We start from the raw sequence: 13709 nt of genomic DNA, 5'->3' as shown, positions 1-13709 counted from the left end.
CTGCCGCCGCTGCCGCGCGCTCCCCTCCCGAGCCGGTTGCCATGATCGCTCAGGCTCCGGTTGACAAGGGCAGTCGCCCACTGGACGGGGCCCGAGAAGGGACAATCGCCGTCACAGGCCCGGCGACCTCATAGGCGAGGCTGCTCACGTGGTCAGGCCTGTCACAGAGGCGGCGGCGGACATCTTGGAAGAGGGCGGAAGCGGCCTCGGCTCGCCCACTCCAACACGCTGGGTAGCTAGCTGAGCTCCCAGAACTTGGAGCCGACACGCTGGAGATGAGCTTGAGAGTGGAACAGCTATCGGAGCTTGCAGGGCTTCTGAGCCCCGGGACTGGGCCGGAGAGACGATAATTTCAAACAGGAAACCCACTTTCCTCCACTCCACGTGCACTCACCGGGATAACTCCTGATCCAATGGAGGAGGCACAACCTCATCCATTCTAGGCACTTCCACCCTCAGAAAGAGTCTCAGCCTGATGATGGAGATAACAAGTCCAGACCCTCAAGGAGCGGCTGCTCGTTTGAGGAAATCGCTTTCTCGTCCTGGGAGAGCCCCCAGACTGAGAGGGCGGACACCTTTCCCTGTTCTCAGGGAGCTCGCAAAGGAATGGGGCAGCCATGGGAAACCTGCAGATTTGCGGTTTAGTTGAGGGCATCAACCAACCCCTTTTCATATTATGTCATTAAGAAAGAAATTTGGTATCAATAAAATACACATAAAATCTGTCATTTTAACCATTTTTTTAGTTATAGCCAAGGGCGTTAACACAGTCACATTGTGCAAACATCACCATTTATCTTCTGAACTTTTTCATCTTCTCCAACTGAAACTCTGTACCCATTAAACTCTTAACTCACAGCCCCCGGACCTCCGTTCTCCTTTCTGTCTATATGAATTTGATAAACTGCCTCATATAAGTGGAATAATCTAACATTTATCCCTTCGTGTCTAGCTTATTCATTCAGCATAATGCCTTTGGGGTTCATCCGTGTTGTAATATTATCAGAATTGCATGCCTTTGTAAGGCAGAATAGTGCTCCATTGTATGGATAAAACTGCATCGTGTTTATCCATTCATTCGACAGTGGGCATTTGGCTTGTTTCCACATTTGTCTATTGTGAATGATGCTGATATGAACATGAATACACAAATACCTATTCCACTCCCTGCACTCAATTCTTTTGGGGTTGCCCTGTAGTTTTAAAGCCAATCCAAGGAGAGGGCTTTCCCATCTCGCCTCAGGGAACCACATTTCGTTTTTTCGGGGGATGGAGCTGGGAAGGGAAAACACCTCATACTGAGGACAGTGGCTGTGGCAGCCCTCACTGGCAGCCACACTTTGCAGATGAAATAATGGTACAAGAGATGGAAAGCAGAGGAATCACAAGGAAGTATGCAGTTAAGTGCCAAATGAGCCAAAGAGTTAAAAAAAAATTAGGAGTTCAAAGAATGGAGAATTTACTGAGAATTAGAAAGTTAGATAAAACTTCATATAAGAGAGGGAATATAAACTGAGTCTTCAAGATAGAGTAAGAATCAGGTTGATAGAAGGAAAGGGATTTCCTTGTTGGTCCAGTGGCTAAGACTCAATGCTCCTGATGCTGGGGGCCCGGGTTTGATCCCTGGTCAGGTAATTAGATCCCACATGCCATAACAAAGATAGAAGTTCCTGCACATCATAACTAAAAGCCAGAGTCAAATAAATAGACACATAAATAAAAAGAAAGCAGGTGGGGTGGTCCTTCCAGAGGCTGTGGACATGGCAGCCGTGTACAGTCATGCAGATGACCCGGGGGCCTCAAGGGGGCTGAAATGCAACTTGCTCTCTGCCCACCAAGCCTCACCCATTGAGGCTTTGTTCTGAAGAAAGGGGCACCTTTGCTGATTGGTTCAAAGGCTCCCAGGGCTAATGGAGGCCCTGTGCTGAGAGGGAGCTGAGGAAAAGGTGCAGTACAAGTAGATTTAAGAAGGGAATGGTTACGGTGATCAGCTTAAAATGTATAGAAATATCAAATCACTGTGCTGTGTACCAGGAACTAACATAATATTGTAACTCAATTATACTACAAAAACAAATTCAGAGAAAAAGAGGACAGATTTGTGGTTACCACATGGACAGAGGAGCCTGGCAGGCTATACAGTCCACGGGGTAGCAAAGAGTCAGACAGGACTTAGTGACTAAACACAGCACACAGAGTTGGGGAGGTGAAGGGTTTGGGGGAGGGAAAACTGGAATAAGGCAGCCAAAAGATACAAACTTTCAGTTATGAGGTAAATAAGTATTAGGAATGTAACCTATTACATGTTAAATATAATTAACACCATTGTGTGTTATATATAAACATTTTAGAGTAAATCCTGTGTTCTCATCGCAAGAAAACATTTTTTTCTGTTTCTTTAATTTTGTACCTATCTGGGATGATGGATGTTCAGTAAATTGCTGTGCTCATCACTTTGTGATGTATGTAAATCAGATCATTATGTTGTACACAAACTTATACACTGCTTATGTCAATTATATCACAATAAAACTGGGAGGAAAAATAAATTTATTAATCCTGTAAAAAGCGGGGGGAGGGGATAATTGGTGCTTTCAAATTGTGGTGCTGGAGAAAACTCATGAGAGTCCTCTGGATTGCAAGAAGATCAAACCGGTGAATCCTAAAGGAAATCAACCCTGAATATTCATTGGAAGGACTGACGCTGAAGCTTGAAGCTCCAGTATTTTGGCCACCTGATGCGAAGAACTGACTCATTGGAAAAGACCCTGATGCTGAGAAAGATTGAAGGCAGGAAGAACAGGGGAATACAGAGGATGAGATGGTTGGATGGCATCACCAACTCAGTGGAGATGAGTTTGAGCAAACTCCTGGAGTTGGTGATGGACAGGGAAGCCTGGCGTGCTGCAGTCCACGGGGTTGCAGAGTCAGACACAACTGAGTGACTGAATAGCAACAAAAGTCATAAGCCTTTTCAGGAGGGCAGGGAACAGACTAGAATTGTGGAGACACAAGCCTTAGAGGCAAATCCCATTAGGGCTCCCAGGCAGGGCTCTGAATGCTGTGGTGACCTCTGACTTCTCAGGAAATTCTAAAATGTGTTGGTGGAAAATCCAAGCCCTTGTGGGTCTCCTCACAGAGAAGCTTCAGCTATGGCTGCAGAGGAGCAAAGAGCAGCAGAGACTCAGGGACCAGGAACACTTCCCCAAACACAAATACATCAAGAAGTACCTCTCTTTCCTTCACACACTCACGTCTTAGAGTCAGAGTTTGTTGTTTGTTTGCTTATGATGGACTGTCTCACCCACCAGAGTCCCAGTGCCACAGGTAAGGGTGTCCTGCCCTCGTTTACCATATCCCAGCACCCAGTCAGTGCCTGGCAGACCGTAGACATTCAACAACCATTTTTTTGATTGATTAATGAATGAGTGAGTGAATGAACTAATGAATGAATGAGCCAAACGAATGAATGAAAGAAACTGCTCAGATATTTGACGATAAGAAAATACTTAGGCAAATAATGGCAAATGTCAGTCGCAGCTTTAGCCGTGTAGGATAAACATCATCCTGGTGATGTAACATCAAGGAAACTAGTGCAAGCCTGGTAATCACAATGCTTAAAGACTGCTCCGAGTAAACAAAGCCTGGGAGAAGCTAGAGACAAATGAGAACAGCTGTGATGCTGGAGTCATGAGATCTTGGTTGAGATTTACCTCTCAGGTTTGGCAAACTCTATCCACCCAGAGGCTCTTCCTACTTCTGGTTCCAGAAATTCATCCCATTTCTAGAGGTTTCTGTTGTGAACCAGAAAGGCAGGCTAAGTCTTCCACGGTGACCTAGTATCCATGAGAACCCTCTCTGTCCTGAGCACTCACTGTACTAAGCATTTTGCATATGTTGTGTCATTTAAGCTTCACAGCAGCCCTGCGATCAGCACATTTTACAGATGGTGAAGGAAATTGCTGCCCAGAGAAGTTATTTGCCTAAGTCACACAGCTCATAAAGGCAAAGATACAATTCAAACTCAGGATTATCTGACAGTTACACCCAGCTCCCAAACCCACACTAACCCCCACACCAAGCCTTTGTTCACAAAACATAAGCCACATATGTTTAAACATAACTGTGTCCTTATATACGTATATGTATTTATACCATATATATGTGTGTGTATATATATACATATATATATTTGTGCTTCCCAGGTGGTGCTAGTGGTAAAGAACCTGTCTGCCAATGCAGGAGACATAAGAAATGCAGGTTCAATCCCTGGGTTGAGAAGAGCCCCTGGAGGAGGGCATGGCAACCCACTCCAGTGTTCTTCCCTGGAGAATCCCATGAACAGAGGAGCCCGGTGGGCTATGGTCCACAGGGTCACAAAGAGACACAACTGAAGCAACTGAGCACACAGTGCATGCACACACACACACACACACACACACATACACACACACTAATCCTCAGTGTATGTGGATTACATGAAAATTACATGCAGAGAAAATCTCTGGATTCAAAGATGTCAATATCTTAGTCAATATATGTAAAATCCACAAAAGACTTGTATCTTGAAACTATAAAGAATTATTTATATAACAAAGAGATGCTCAAAAATGGGAAAAGACAAGGATGCTGCTGCTGCTAAGTCGCTTCAGTCGTGGCCGACTGTGTGTGACCCCACAGACAGCAGCCCACCAGGCTCCCCCGTCCCTGGGATTCTCCAGGCAAGAACACTGGAGTGGGTTGCCATTTCCTTCTCCAATGCATGAAAGTGAAAAGTGAAGTCACTCAGTCGCGTCCAACTCTTAGAGACCCCATGGACTGCAGCCTACCAGGCCCCTCCGTCCATGAGATATGCCAGGCAAGAGTACTGGAGTGGGTTGCCATTGCCTTCTCCTCAAAGACAAGGATAGTCATTCACAAAAGAAGATATCCAAATAGCCAATGAACATAAGGAATTGAGAAACTTCCTGCGTCATCAGGGAATTGATCATTTGAGCCACAATAGGTAAGTGGAAAAGACTAACGACACCAGCACATCCTTTGGCAAAAGAAGCCAGCCATAAAACAGTATTTTTATTTTTACATAAATTTCCAGAACTTCGTGATATTGGAAGTCAGCTTAGTTGCTACAGTTGGGAAGGAGGTTGGTGGATGTGGTTGGAAAGGGACAAAAAGAGGCTTCTAGGATTCTGGTATTGCTCTATTTCTGGGTCTAGTGATGGTCTCACTGATATTTTCACTTTGTTATAATTCATCAACTTGTATGAGTTGGGCTTTTCTGTAGGTGATATATATTTCAATAAAAAGTTTGGATAACAAATTAAAAAAAAAAAGATGTCAGTATCTTAATAGTGGTTACTCTGAGCAATGGAACGAAGGGTGACTGTTTCCCTCTTGATTAAACTTTTGTATATTTTCCCAGTTTTCTACAATGGCCATGCTTTGTTTTGATAACGGGAAAATGTAATCCTTAAATAAAATTTCTTGATGCTTGTTCTATTGCTTTTATAGCAAGTCCATTTCCAAGGAGAGAGCCAGGAAGGGACAGTTCAGGGGACGGAAGTGTGGGCAGCATTTACTCCCATTGGTGGTTTCTGCCCTGTTGGTATCAGAGGCCGCCACCAGGTGGCGCCTGAGGTCCGGGTTTTGAAGAGGTTGAAGGAGGAGAGGCAGAGAAGATCCCCTAGCAACAAGCATCTGAATCAAATCCAACAGCCCCCTCGCCCCACCACCACCACCACCCACCCCGGCCGGCCTCTACTTGCAAACACACACTTTTGCACCTCTAGGCTTTTGCTAGTGTTGCTCGCTCTGCCTGGTACATCCTCCCAGCGGCTTCCTGTCTGCTAAGTGAGCTGTTTATTCTTAAGGCTCAGATCCAAAATCTCCGCCTCCTCCTAGACAAGGTGTGATAGAGCACCTGGGAGCACCCGAGTTCCTGGAAGAGCGACTGGGCAATCCTAATGAGTGGACAAAAGGCTTCGTGTGCAGTTCTGGGTTGACTGCTTCCAGAATAGGTGGTTTCTTTTTGACTAACAATAATAGCCATCTTCGCTGAGCACGCCTGCATATCAAGCCCTGTTGTGTACTCCAGCACTTTACTCCTCCCAAGCAACTCTCCAGGGAGGAATGTACCATGTTCCCCCACATGACTGGGTTGGAGTTTGTGTTCTTCTTTGTGACCTCAGGCAAAACTTATGACTCCTCGGTCCTTGACTTCCCTCATCTGAAAATTGGGCTGATGATAACAGTTCCTATCTCAGAGTGCTGTTGTAAAAAGTGAGTTGAAACAGAGAACTTGCATTTAGTGGCCTATGAATGTTGGTGATCATTATAGTTCCCATTTTAGAGGTGAGGGGACTGAAGCTCACCAAGAGGAAGTCAGTGACTAAGTAACAGAACTGAAGTCCAAAGTTCAGTGTGGCCAGCATGAAGCCCAGGCTCTTTCCATTCCACCTGTACTTTGTGCCATCACCTCCAGGTAGATCCTAACCCACTGAGAGGCCCTGACCTGGCCTTGTACCCTCTGGGCTTCCGTTTGCCCCATGCCAAGTGAAGAAGTTGGCCAGGATGCTCATAAAAAGTATGACATTTTAATAAACTGGTGAAGAAGATGGTGTGGAAATGCTGGGTCTTGAGCTCCCGGCTCCATGCACCATGCATCTGGGCCATCAGCCTTAAGCCTAGAGACAGATTTCCTACTTCCCTGGCTGGACTCTCACACCACCCCTTGGAGAAGAGGAAATGCACAACCCTCTACCTGCAGGTAATAGAATCACAGCCAGGTCTGTGAAGCTCTCAGCCAGAAATAATGTAACTGACAGTACGATGCCACCTTGCATTCTCCACATGCTTGGTGGAGATGGAGAATAAACAACACCTTTCAAAATACTTTTCCTTAAAGGTCAAGAGAAGTTGAAAGCCACTGCACTCTTCTAACAACAGCCTTCGCTCCTGGAGACCTGTCAGGGTTTAAAAATATTTTATAAAGCAATCATCGGTATGCAATCAAGAGAGGTGCCTCCCCAGGTCAGAAAGTGGGGCCTGCTGGAGTGTTTCAGTGGAGTTGTGTTAGGGGAAGAACACAGTAGCAACAGTTCTAGCTTAACGCAACTTTGGAAAGCAGTGCTTTAAAAAAAGAAGAAAGGAAGGAAAGAGAGGAGGGGAAAAGAAGGAAAAAAGGAAGGAAGGAAAGGGAAGGAAGGAGGAAGATAGGAAAGAGAGAGAGAGAGGAAGAGGGGGAGGGGAAAAATAAATCCCTAATATTCCCACTGGCCTGGGATGGAAGAAATCCTTTTTCCTGGTTGGTTCAGGGATGAATTAAGCAGGGGCAGGGGGTGGGGGGTGATTGCCTTCTGTTTTTGGAGCCTGGCTCTTTCATTTCCCATACCCCTCCATAACCAATTAGCCACCAAGACCCATATTGACTTCCATGGAATTTATCAAATGGATTTTGAAAGAGCTTGTCATTTTCCTGAAAGGTTGGTTATGAGAACTAGATAGGGGATTCCAGCAGCCCTATGGTCTCTTGTGTTGAACCCGAGTGTGTGTATCAGTCAGCAGAGGCTTTATGTTAAGCTGCAGTGACAAACATTCCCCAAATCTCAGTGACCTAACAGAAAAGTCTATTTCCCACTTCATCACATATCCAGGGCAGGGGCTCTGGACCTATAATCACACCAGATCATAGTCTATCAGAAACTCGATTTCAACATGTGCTTCTCTGACCACCATGGATGGGAAGAAAGGCAATGTGGGGACTTACACACTGACTTGTAAAGCCTCTCTTGGAAGCGACGCATGAAAGCTCTGCTCATGCCGATTTGACCAGAGTAAGCATAACATCAGAGTAAGGGAAGATAGGCAGCCTTCCCATGTGTTAAGGGAGGAAAACTGGAGATGTCTAGTGAACTGTCTCATGACAACCACCATGCACCTCAGAGAGGGACCAGGAACCAAACCTCAAAGGACAGTCTATGAAATTCAGGAAGCTTCTAGGGTGAGAGCAGATAAAGTGCCCAGGTACCTGCTAAGTGAAGCCCCTCAGTCGTGTCTGACTCTTTGCGACCCCATGGACTATAGCCTACCAGGCTCCTCCGTCCATGGGATTTTCCACGCAAGAGTACTGGAGTGGGTTGCCATTGCTACCTACTAGGCATTCAATCAGAGAAGGCAATGGCACCCCACTCCAGTACTCTTGCCTAGAAAATCCCATGGACGGAGGAGCCTGGTAGGCTGCAGTTCATGGTGTCGCTGAGGGTCGGACACGACTGAGCGACTTCATTTTCACTTTTCACTTGCATGCTTTGGAGAAGGAAATGGCAACCCACTCCAGTGTTCTTGCCTTGAGAATCCCAGGGACGGGGGAGCTGCCATTTATGAAGTCGCACAGAGTCAGACATGACTGAAGCGACTAGCAGTAGCAGCAGACATTCAATCAGATCAGATCAGATCAGATCAGTCGCTCAGTCGTGTCCAACTCTTTGCGACCCCATGAATTGCAGCACACCAGGCCTCCCTGTCCATCACCAACTCCCGGAGTTCACTCAGACTCACGTCCATCGAGTCAGTGATGCCATCCAGCCATCTCATCCTCTGTCGTCCTCTTCTCCTCCTGCCCCCAATCCCTCCTAGCATCAGAGTCTTTTCCAATGAGTCAACCCTTCACATGAGGTGGCCAAAGTACTGGAGTTTCAGCTTTAGCATCATTCCTTCCAAAGAAATCCCAGGGCTGATCTCCTTCAGAGTGGACTCGTTGGATCTCCTTGCAGTCCAAGGGACTCTCAAGAGTCTTCCCCAACACCACAGTTCAAAAGCATCAATTCTTCTGTGCTCAACCTTCTTCACAGTCCAACTCTCACATCCATACATGACCACAGGAAAAACCATAGCCTTGACTAAATAAAGCCTAACCTGGTCCCAAAAGGATGCTGATAGAAGACTAAACATCCTAAAGGTCTTAAAGGTCATTTAGCCTAAATTTCTGAATCAGAAATGGGGAAGGAGAAAGAGGAAGGGACAGATGGGGAGTGGGGAAAGGGGGGTAGATTCTTCTCACCTGCCCTCTCCAAGCAGCAAAGCCCTGCATTGAGGGGAAACCCCTGCTGTTACACTCCTGGTAGGAAAGAAAAAGTACCACTCCATCGTCCACTGATTCAGCAACAGGTGTCCCACAGGAGGGTCTTTTCCTCAAAGGCCCAGGCTCCCAGGGGCAACACGGGTGCTCCACACAGAGTTTGGAGCTGGGTGTCTCCTTGACAGTTCCATCTGCAGATTCCATTAATTGGACAGGTCTCAGTTATGGCTGGGTCTTAGGTTCAGAGCAAGGGGATCAGAAGTCACTTGGAACTGCTTTTGACTAACTCAGCTTGCCTTGACCTGACAGGTAGAGAGGATCCACAGTTGTAGTTAGCGCCATTTCTACAAAAGTAGACACGACCATGGTGGACAGTTACACGGATGACCCCAACGAACAGATCAAGTAACCAACATATGGCTTACTTTGGCCAATGAAATGTTAGGACGGATGATGTGAGCAGACGTCCAGGAGGGTCTTCCACACTAGGACTAGTCTCCTTGGAATGGCCCCTGATGGATGCCAGGGCCACGCTCTAAAGATGCTCAGGCAAGACTGCAGAGTGACGAGAGGCCACGTGGAGAGACCCTTAAGGGCAAGAAACCCCAGCTGGGCTCCCAGCTGAATGCAGCCACTGAGGGTCCTCAGCTACACTGCACGGAGCACAAGAACATCCCAGCAGAGCTCAGTCAGTCCTCTGACCAGGAAATCAGTCAATTCTCATTATTTTAAGCAACTTTGTCATAAGGTCGTTTATCAGCCCTGAGTGCTCACGCCTTATTTTTGGAGGGTGAGGCAGGTAAGATTCCTGCTGCTCCCGTGCCTAGCTCTGAGACACCTGTCGAGTAAGTGGCTTAGTTTTCCTATTGGCAAAGCCAGGATGGCCTCATTGCCCACATCCCAGGGCCAGAGGGGGAGATTCAGAGACATAGAGTGAGTGCCCTTGTTCTCTTGGCACTCAAAAACATCACCTGTTGATGTGACTCTCAAGGGTTCATGGCCTCTGCAGGGGAAGCTGCCCCTCCTGGAATAAACCTGAGATCTAAGTAGAAGAGGAGATGAGGGCCCAGCCTTATGACTTGATGGAAGGAGAGAGAGAAGAGGAGGGATGGGCAGGGTGGGCTTCCTGGAGGTGGCAGCCTTGAAGCTCAGCCTTGAAGGGTGGGTGGAGGTGTATCAGGAGACCTGTAGTGTGATCTCTGGGGGTTGGTGTGGGCTGGAGTCCTCCAGCCAAGCCCCTCTCCCTTCTGCCCTTCTGGACTCAGCCCCCCTCCTCCACAGGAGAAAGAGAGAAGGCTTATCAGGTACGGGGGCCCTGTGGGGTGGTACCCGATTCAGCTGGGTCTGTGGACATCAAGACTGGGGCCAGTGATGCAGAGCTGACTGGGAGGCATCCCAGGCTGCCTCTATCTGTAGGAGTCTGTGGGGAAGGGGCTTCTCTCCTCCACTCTCAGCCTCCCCCCAACGCTGGCTCCCTCTCCCCTCCTTCCTGGCTCTATAAGATTCTCCCCAGCCTGGGGTTGAACAGACCTCCCCAAAGTCTCTGTTCTCTTTCCTTAAGCCTGCTCTGCTGCTCACGGGCTAGCTGGGGAGACAACACGGGAGGGAGACAGAGGGGCTCTGCGTGATGCCCAAGGCGGGGGCCACTGGCTGCTCTACCAGCGTGTACAGGCCCCAGGGCTGCCCTTCTGCTGGCCCCGCATGGCCCCCTCCACCCTGTTCTTGCTTCATCGGCAGCTGTGACTTGGGGCTCCATCTGGTGTTTGGGGCCGTGAGGGGAGAATTATCAGTCTGGCTCTTGGGCCTGTATCCCCAGTCTGATTCTATCAATCCTTCAGCACAGGGGTCCCCAGGACCTAATGCCTGATGACCTGAGGTGGAGCTGATGGAATAATAATAGAAATTAAGTACACAATACATGTAATGCACTTTAATCATCCCGAAGCCATCCCTCCCCCACCCATCCATGGAAAAATTGTCTTTCCTGAAACCGGTTCCCGGTGCCAAAAGGGCCGGGGACCGTTGCCAGCTCCCCCACATCCTCCACCCTCCCACCAGCACCCAGGTTTCTCCGAGGCAGCCTTCAGGTGCTCGGCCTGCTGGAATCCCATTAGAACAGCCTCGGGGGAAGTGGAGTCCCCTCAGTCGATATTTACCATCACAGTAGAGCTCAGTACTGAGAGCCAGGGAAAAGCAAACTCTGAACTGAGCCAAAGCTCACAGCTGTCCCAGGAGGGCAGAGTTCCTTCTCTTTCTCTTCTACAGATGAGCATCCCGAGGTTCTCATGAATCATTCATTCGTTCACATTATGATGAAGGCATGGGGACGTCGTGGCCACCAGGCAGGCAGGGCCCCTGCCCTGAGAGGAGCCCAGGGACACTGAGGGAGTCATTCTTAGCATGAGGAGGAGGGTAGATGGAGGTGAGGGGTCCAAGAAGTCTGCACAGAAGGCAACCGAGAAGCTGAGATGTGAAGGAGGAGGACCGGGAGACAAAAAGGCAGGTCAGAGAAGCAGCTCAGGTTAGCATTCACCCACCACGAATCAGAGCCACGACTAGACCCACTGGACTCTGCTTCCAGTGCTCTTCCCAGGGATCATGCAGCCGCACCAGCTGCCCACATGGCCAGGCCTTAGGCCTAGGAGGGCTTCCTAGAGGAGGTGACACGTAAGCTGGATCTTAGAAGATGGGTAGGAGTTTGCCAGTCAGAGGGCTGTCCCTGCAGAAGAAGTAAGGTGTGCAAAGGCCCAGAGATGAAAGTGTGATGAGCATTTTGAGGGCCTCACCCTGGGGAGATGAGTGAAGGAAGGGGATATGTCAGGCAGGGAGCCTCTTTCAACCCCTGTGGCTTCATCAAGTCGAGGACGAACCCTGAAGAGACCAGAGAGAACCAGGCAGGAGGAAACACTGGAATTGAGAAGGGGAGCGAGGCACCACGCCAGGCCTGCCCGTGGGGAGGGGACCAGCTGTTAGCAATCCAGTGCCCGTGGGCTCCTCCGTTTATCCCCCAGGCTCTCTCAGAAACTGATTAGCAATTGTTCCTCCAGCTTCTTAAGAGGCCAGGGGATTGCAGGGAGGGTGCCTGGGGAAAGGCCAGGCTTCAAGAGAAGGGTCCAGATGAAACTTGGGAGGCAGAAGAGACCCTTCTGAACCCACCTCTGACCCTCCAAGCTCCCTCCCTTTCCAACCAGAGCTGGCAGAAGGGGAGGGAAAACAATTCCTAAAAATACGGAAACAAACTGAAGCACATTCTGAGGTAGAGGCGATTAAAACCCTGGAGATGGAGGATGAAGAGGCCAGTGGGGGGAAAAAAATCCTTGGATCATCGGACAGACAGGCCTGAATTTTCTCTCAGGGCATACATCCTGTGTGACTTTAGGCCAGCAGCCTAACCTCTCTCAGCCTCACATTCCTGGCAGAGTGGTTGAGAGGTTTGGGGAGACAATGCTGGCACCGTGTTTGGCAAACAGTTGTCCTTGTTCAGTCGCTAAGTCACATCTAACTCTTTCCAACCCACAGACTATAGCCCGCAAGGCTCTTCTCTCTTCCACTATCTCCCAGAGTTTGCTCAAACTCATGTCTATGGAGTCGGTGACGCTATCTAACTATCTCATCCTTCTCCTTTTGCCTCCAAGCTTTCCCAACACCAGGGTCTTTTCTAATGAGTCGGCTCTTCACATCAGGTGGCCTAAGTATTGGCGCTTCAGCTTCAGCGTCTGTCCTTCCAAAGAGTTGATTTCCTTTAGGATTGACTGGTTTGATCTCCTCGCTGTCCAAGGGACTCTCAAGTCTTCTCCAGCACTACAACACAAACAGTAGCTGCTCAGTAAGGGGCTTCCCAGGTGGCATTAGTGGTAAAGGATCCACCAGCCAATGTAGGAGACACAAGAGACGTGGGTTCGATTCCTGGGTCGGGAAGATCCCCTGGGAGAAGGGGATGGCAACCCACCCCAACATTCTTGCCTGGAGAATCCCATGGACAGAAGAGCCTGGTGAGATGCCATCCACAGGGTCGCAAAGGGTCTAACACAGCTGAAGCCACTTAGCGCACACAAGCTCAGTAAATGCATAATGTAAGTGACTGGGGGAACTCAATCAGATCAGATCAGATCAGATCAGTCGCTCAGTCGTGTCCAACTCTTTGCAACCCCATGAATCGCAGCACACCAGGCCTCCCTGTCCATCACCAACTCCCGGAGTTCACTCAGACTCACGTCCATTGAGTCAGTGATGCCATCCAGCCATCTCATCCTCTGTCGTCCCCTTCTCCTCTTGCCCCCAATCCCTCCCAGCATCAGAGTCTTTTCCAATGAGTCAACTCTTCGCATGAGGTGGCCAAAGTACTGGAGTTTCAGCTTTAGCATCATTCCTTCCAAAGAAATCCCAGGGCTGATCTCCTTCAGAATGGACTGGTTGATCTCCTTGCAGTCCAAGGGACTCTCAAGAGTCTTCTCCAACACCACAGTTCAAAGGCATCAATTCTTCGATGCTCAGCCTTCTTCACAGTCCAACTCTCACATCCATACATGACCACAGGAAAAACCATAGCCTTGACTAGACGAATCTTTGTTGGCAAAGTAATGTCTCTGCTTTTGAATATGCTATCTAGGTTGGTCATAACTTTCCTTCCAAG

The 13709-nt window shown here is 48.7% G+C and overlaps 1 protein-coding gene across 1 annotated transcript in view; it reads right to left on the bottom strand.

The window, feature by feature from the left end:
• The window catches only part of TTLL11 (tubulin tyrosine ligase-like family, member 11), a 300428-nt gene that overhangs the window by 272305 nt on the left and 14414 nt on the right, over positions 1-13709 (bottom strand). Inside the window, exon 3 of the mRNA XM_010852103.1 lies at positions 116-330. Within this exon, the coding sequence (XP_010850405.1) occupies positions 116-330 (215 nt within the window). The remainder of the gene's footprint in view (positions 1-115; positions 331-13709) is intronic.

The sequence above is a fragment of the Bison bison genome, unplaced genomic scaffold (assembly GCF_000754665.1).
Source record: "Bison bison bison isolate TAMUID 2011002044 unplaced genomic scaffold, Bison_UMD1.0 scf7180017864307, whole genome shotgun sequence".
NCBI lineage: Eukaryota > Metazoa > Chordata > Mammalia > Artiodactyla > Bovidae > Bison > Bison bison.
Note: the sequence above shows the minus strand (reverse complement) of the source record. Positions and strands in the feature narration are given on the sequence as shown.